Source organism: Arachis ipaensis, chromosome B2 (assembly GCF_059453495.1).
Source record: "Arachis ipaensis isolate K30076 ecotype BB chromosome B2, ASM5945349v1, whole genome shotgun sequence".
Lineage (NCBI taxonomy): Eukaryota > Viridiplantae > Streptophyta > Magnoliopsida > Fabales > Fabaceae > Arachis > Arachis ipaensis.
The window spans coordinates 60,236,643-60,243,613 of NC_142437.1; the positions used below are offsets into that span (position 1 = coordinate 60,236,643).

Consider the following 6,971-nt stretch of genomic DNA (forward strand, 5'->3'; position numbering starts at 1 on the left):
GTACACTCAAGAGATAAATTATACATAATTCATACTAAGAATACAGTAACATAGATCGTAACAAATATTTCATATTAAATGATAAACTAACAACATAAATTTATTAATGGGAAGTATAACTTAAAGTACCTGAGCTGGTATGTTTGTTATATCTTGTAATGGTGTTGTCATGTTAGTTGGACCACTCGATGTATCGATTTATTTTTCTCATCTAATACTCTCTCGATAACTGGCACGCCTTCTAGCGAGGTGTTGCTGCCTCTGTTCTTCACTCATATTTTGTCTTTGTCGCCTGGCATAGTCTTGCCAAGTCAGTCAACCACTTCCACGTCAATCTTCCATTGGTATGTTGTCAACTGTAATTAATCAAAGAAACATATAAACATAGTTTTACACTTTATTTAATGACGAAAAGCAAATTATAGTAGGTTTACATTATATTTAGGTAAAGTGAGAAGGATGCAGGAAAAGATGGATGAGAAAGGAAGAAAGTTTTTTCTATTATGCAGTAACCAGTAATGTGAAGTGCCAGAGATTAAGGGGAGAAACTGGTACCCTATTAGATCTGTCAATGAGATGATTATAGATGAAGATGAAGTAGTGGAAATTCTGTAACTTGAACCTATACTGGAGTATTATGCAGTAACCAGTCATGTGAAGTGAGAGAGATTAAGGGGAGAAACTGATATCCAATTAGTTCAGTCAGTGAAATAATTATAGAAGTTACATTCACGCACGAAGTAGTGGGAATTCTATAACTGGAGTAAGTTATACTGGAGTAGGTTATTAGGAAGAATAAAGGTGGAAAAAAATTTTGGACACCAAAATGGGTTTTACCATTATATATTGTTATAGATATAAGTGGTTGGTATTTATATTCACGGTTTATTTTATTTTTGAGTACTCATTTTTAATTTTTAAAAGAAAATTCAAAAGACACGTATTCTTTATCTTATTCCATTTTTACATCTAAATTTTTTTTTTGTAACTGTAGATTGAGTACTACTGCTCAATGTCTCAAAAAGTTTCTTATATGAAGCAGCTTCAAACAATATATAAAGGCAATACTACAATTTGATGTCCAACTTTTGAAGAAATCATCTGCCTTCAAACAATTCATTTCACAAAATAAATTTAATGGATAAAATAGTAACAATAATTTTTTTAAATATTTTATCTTCATAATATAATACATAATATTTATTCAAAGAATTTTTCATAATGAATAAATTTAAAGAAATGTTATTGCACACTACTATGTATAAAATGCCTACTTACAAAAAAGATTATGAATTTCATAATAAATAATTAAAATAAATATTTAACAAAAAAAAAAATTTAAAATAGACAATACAATCATGATACTAATAATAGTAATTGTAATAAAATTAATTGTTTTATATTTTATATTTTCTAATTAAATATAATATTTTAATATAAAATTTTTCTAACATTATAAAAAATTTGACGTAATAATTGATGATGAATAAAAAGTATTTATATTTTTTATACAGTTATACAAATTATATTTAATTTATTCAAAAATAAAAAGATTATATTTATCATTTTAAGTTATATTTAAACAAATATTTATTTATTTAGCTATAAATATATTCTATATTTATTAAAATCTATCAATATTTTTTTGTTACATCGTTTGATACGTATTATTAAAGTCTATGTTTATTAAAGTCGATTAATAGTTTTATTTATCTATACCAATATATAAAGCTAATACCAAAGTTTGGTATCCAATTTTTATAGACACCATTTACCCTCAAATAATTTATTTTACAAACCAAAATAGTAATAATGTATTTTTGTTTTCTAATTAACCCACGAAAGAGTTAAATAACTACCGCAATCATGCGAAAATTAAATAACTGCTCCATTTTCAAACATCCATCATTGCTGTCGATCTTCTTTTGTGCGTCTTGCTATCTTTTGGTTCTGACAGGCATTTATTAAGAAAGAGAGAATTCAACAAATCAATAATCACGTTGTCACCAAAGAACAAATACAACATCACCTCGCAAGAAGGCGTGCAAATCATCGCGAGATGATTTGACGAGGGAGTTGATACAACTCCAATGCCAACTCCATTATTAAACACAGGTATCTATATTTTACCTTTTAAAAAATACAAGCATAAACAGTGTTGTCAGAACCGGACCGAACCACCCGGCTGGACCTGAAACACGGTGAATCGGTGACATAACCGGTCCAGGTGAGCTTCCTGACCGAACAAGAAAGTGAACCGGAAAGACCCAGTTTGAATCGACCGGGTTTGGCCAAAACTGGTGAACCGGCAGGTTTCATTTAACCCGGACCGGTTCGAACTCTTTTTTTTATTCTCTTGAAACGATGTCATTTCGATTAAAATTAAAAAAAAAACAAAAAAAACTCAGTAAAGTAAACTGAGCTGCTGAAAACCCTAGCTCGAGCCTCCTGCCTCCATCCCCTTTCCCTGTTTCCCTTCTCAAACCTTTTGGTCATGACTCCATGAGAGACCACCTGAGAGCTGAGAGTCTGAGACAAAGAGTGTGAGAGATACCCGTTCAGTCACCTCACCCGGCTCGCCGTCGTCGCAGGAGGCAACTGTCACAGTGCGCCAGCCACAACAGCCAAGAAGCACCTCCATCGAAGATTCAAGTCGCCTTCTGCTACTGCTACTGCTCGTCACCTACTGCTCGTCGCCTCCTTCTCGTCGGTCGTCACCTCCGATCTCCTCCAGTCACTCTTCTCTGCTCGTCCCTCCAGGTATGTTGTATTTTTAATTTTTTATTTTTTTAAGTTATTCAAGATTGTAAATTTTCAATAATTTAGTACTTTAGTTTTAGTTAGAATTAATTGATTAATGATTGATTATGTATGTTGATTTTTGTTTGATTTCTGTTAGAATTTAGATTGTTGATTATTCAGTTTTTTGTAACATATTGTTGTGATATATGTTGATTATCTGTGTTGATTTCTATTTGATTTTGATCTCTCTTGATTGTTGATTTATGTTTAATTTCTGTTCAATTTGTTGATTATCCATTGTTGTTAGATTGTTGATTTTTGATTAGTCATTTAGTCATTTAGTCCTGGTTGATTAGGAATTTAGGATGGCTTCATCAAATACACCATCAGAAACACCAATTTCTCAGAAACAAGGATCAACTCCTGATCCAACAATTGGAACCAAAAAAAAAAATAGTAACAGAGGAAAAACTGATCTTGCATGGGGCCATTGTAAACAAGTTATGGATAAAAGAAAAACTGTTTTGATATGCATTTATTGCGAGAAGCTTATTAGGGGTGGAGGCATTAACCAGGTTAAGCATCATTTGGCTGGAAAAGGCAGAGATATTGAGGCATGTCGAAAGGTGCCAATTGTGGTGAGACACCAATTCAATCAAAACATTGAAGATCTTCAAAATAAGAAAAGGAAAACTCAAGAAGAATATGCAGAAAGTTATAATGCTTATGATGAAGTTGAAAGGGAATTTGATGAGATTGAACGTAATGAGATGCGACAACAACAAACATCAAGAATTCCAGCACCTAGCTCTAGAAAGGGAGTTGGAAAACAACTCAAGTGATTACAATTATTTTTTCCACCGGCAGCAACACCTGGAGCTCAACCAACTATTAAAAGTGTTCTCCAAAGCAAAGAAATTGTGGAGAAGTGTGATATCGCTATTATAAGATGGATGATGGATGCCTCTGTGTCATTCAATGCGGTTAATTCAACTTATTATCAGCCGATGACCGATGCTATTACAAACATGGGTGCAAGGTATAAAGGGCCAAATTATGGAAGAGTTCATGGATATTTGTTGAGTAAATTGGTTGAAGATGTAAAGAAGATGATTGAAGATTATCGTGTGATTTGGAAATAAATTGGATGTACTATCATGGCTGATGGATGGACTGATCGTTGTAGGCGTACTTTAACTAATTTCTTGGTTTATTGCCCTAAAGGAACTGTTTTCCTAAAGTCAGTTGATGCTTCTCATATCTCAAAAACTGCTGATGCTTTGTTTAGGTTGCTTAGGGATGTTGTGTTATTTGTTGGTCCAGAGAATGTTGTACATGTAGGGACAGATAATGCTGCAAATTACATTGCTACTGGAAGGTTGTTGGAATTGGACTTTCCTAGATTGTATTGGTCTCCTTGTGTGGCACATTGTGTTAATCTGATGTTGCAGGATATTGGTAAGTTAGTAGAAGTGATTTAAACTGTGTCACAAGCTTCAATGATTACGAAGTATATCTATAATCACTGCCATCCTTTGTACTTGACGAGAAAGTTCACAGGCGGACGAGAAATACTTCATCCAGCTCCAACTTGATTCGGCACTAATTTCATTGCTTTGCAAAGTATTTTGGCTCAAAAGGATGCATTGAGAGCTATGGTGACATCTAGAGAATGGACAAGCTCAGCTTACTCTAAAGAAATCAAAGCAAAAAAGTTTGTGGATCAAGTCTTAGATTCTAAATTTTGGAATCAATGCACTAATATTGTTAAGCTTACTGAGCCACTTGTTCGTGTATTGCATATTGTGGATAGTGAAGATAGAGCTACAATGGGTTTCCTTTATCAAGCTATTTATAAGGCTAGGAAAGAGATGGTGAAGAGGTTTCAAAAAAGAAAGAGGGTTGTTGATCCATATTTGAAGATTTTAGATTCATGTTGGGATTCACAACTTAAAAGAAACCTTCATGCTGCTGGTTATTGGTTAAATCCAGCTTTTCGATTTAATGCTACAGAATTTGAAAAGCACAAGCAAACAACCTCTGGCCTACTAGATGTCATTGAGAGATATGCTTACGGTGATGCATATTTGGATTCTAAATTGACAAGTGAGATGAGAATCTTTAAGAATTCTGAAGGAGACTTTGGAAGACAGTCTGCAATACGTGAGCGAAGCCCAGTGATGCTTGGTAAATTTTTTTATTAAAATTAGTCTTTTATGATTGTGATATGTTTATGATTTGATTTTATGATTGTGATATATTATTTCCTTCTGATGTTAAGATCAATGGTGGGAATCTTATGGATGTGGAGCATCAAACTTGCAAAAGTTATCGATTCGTGTTTTAAGTCAAACTTGTAGTTCTTCAGGTTGTGAGGGTAATTGGAGCATTTTTGAACACATTCACTCAAAGAAAAGGAATTGATTAGAGCATCAAAAGCTTAATATTCTTGTTTATGTTCATTACAACTTAAGGCTACAACAAAGGTACTTTTTATTATTCTTTCTTGAATGCATTATTTTAAATTTTTAGTCATAATAAGAATAATCAAGTTAATTGATAATATAGGAACCGAATGAGAAAGCAAAGTTACGATCCAATTTGTCTTGATGCATTTGAGGATCATTCAGAATGGATAATGAAAGATTCACCACCATTTTTAACCCCTAAAGAAGTTGATGTTTTACGGAATGATCTTGCAAATATGTCTCTTCAATAAGCTTTAGATGATTTGGGTATGTTTTTGTTAGGGATGATTTTATAATGCTTTTACCAAATGTTTTGCGTTATTATTGATTATGATTTGTGAAACATTGTTGAAATGCTAGATCAATTGAATCTGGAAGATGATCGAGATGATGATGAAGCTAATAATAGTTCTGTGGAAAATGCAAATCAGAATGAAACCAATCAGGATGTAGCTCCAGATTTGTCAGATGAAGAAAGATATCCAGACTTTGAAATTACTCCTTGGATATAATCCATGAATTGTTATTTTCATTGTGTTAAATTGAGTTGTTTATGTAATAGCACTAACAAATTTTATGTTTATTTTTGTATTACTTATTTTTAGGATTTGAGACTTAATGTTTATTAAAATGTTATTGGAGATATATTTTTTAACTGTTAATTTTTAAGTTTTTAGCTATTTTATATGTTTTACTTATGTGGGACTAAGTTAACCAGTTCAACCCGTGACCCACCGGTTGAACTAGTGACCCAGTAACCTGACCAGTTCGATCACCGGTTCGGATCTGACAACTATGTGCATAGAAACACACGATAATAGAACTGGTCCAAATAATAGACGTTATGATAATATAAGTGGTTGATATTTTATATTCACGGTTTATTTTATTTTTGAGTACCCATTTTTAATTTTTAAAAGAAAATTCAAAAGACAAGTACTCTTTATCTTATTCCATTTTTACATCTAAAGTTTTTTTTATTTGTATAACTGTAGATCGATTACTACTGCTCAATGTCTCAAAAAGTTTCTTATATGAAGCAGCTTCAAACAATATATAAAGGCAATACTACAATTTATTGTCCAATTTTTGAAGAAATCAATTGCCTTCAAACAATTCATTTCACAAAATAAATTTAATGGATAAAATAGTAACTAATTTTCTTAAATATTTTATCTTCATCATATAATATATAATATTTATTTAAAGAATTTTTCGTAATGAATAAATTTAAAGATATGTTATTGCACACTACTATGTATAAAATGCCTAATAACAAACAAGATTATGAATTTCATAATAAATAATTAAAATAAATATTTAACAAATAAAAAATTTTAAAATAGATAATACGTTCATAATACTAATAATAGTAATTATAATAAAATTAATTATTTTATATTTTATATTTTCTAATTAAAAATAACATTTTAATATAAAACTTTTTAATATTATAAAAAATTTATGATGTAATAATTGATAATAAATAAAAAATATTTATATTTTTTATGCAGTTATACAAGTTATATTTAATTTATTCAAAAATAAAAAAGATTATATTTATCATTTTAAGTTATACTTAAAAAAACATCATTTATTTATTTATCTATAAATATATTCTATATTTATTAAAATCTATCAATATTTTTTTGTTACATCGTTTGATACGTATTATTAAAATCTATGTTTATTAAAATCGATTAATACTTTTATTTATCTATACCAATATATAAAGCCAATACCAAAGTTTGGTGCCCAATA

At 30.6% G+C, this 6,971-nt stretch overlaps 1 protein-coding gene across 1 annotated transcript; it reads left to right on the forward strand.

Moving 5' to 3' along the window:
- The first annotated feature begins 3,899 nt into the window (after positions 1-3,899).
- On the forward strand, positions 3,900-5,722 carry LOC107627196 (uncharacterized). The gene is made up of 5 exons (XM_016330048.1): positions 3,900-4,120; positions 4,194-4,200; positions 4,383-4,929; positions 5,024-5,119; positions 5,571-5,722. The coding sequence occupies exons 1-5, from the start codon at positions 3,900-3,902 to the stop codon at positions 5,720-5,722; spliced, it is 1,023 nt and encodes a 340-aa protein (XP_016185534.1).
- Positions 5,723-6,971: the final 1,249 nt, after the last annotated feature.

Excerpts from the sequence above, each read along its gene's own strand:
- LOC107627196 (XM_016330048.1), top strand. The coding sequence starts at position 3,900 with ATGGCTGATGGATGGACTGATCGTTGTAGGCGTACTTTAACTAATTTC. Across the intron at positions 4,930-5,023 it reads GCGAAGCCCAGTGATGCTTG|ATCAATGGTGGGAATCTTAT; the intron begins GTAAATTTTTTT and ends TCTGATGTTAAG. Across the intron at positions 5,120-5,570 it reads TAGTTCTTCAGGTTGTGAGG|ATCAATTGAATCTGGAAGAT; the intron begins GTAATTGGAGCA and ends TTGAAATGCTAG.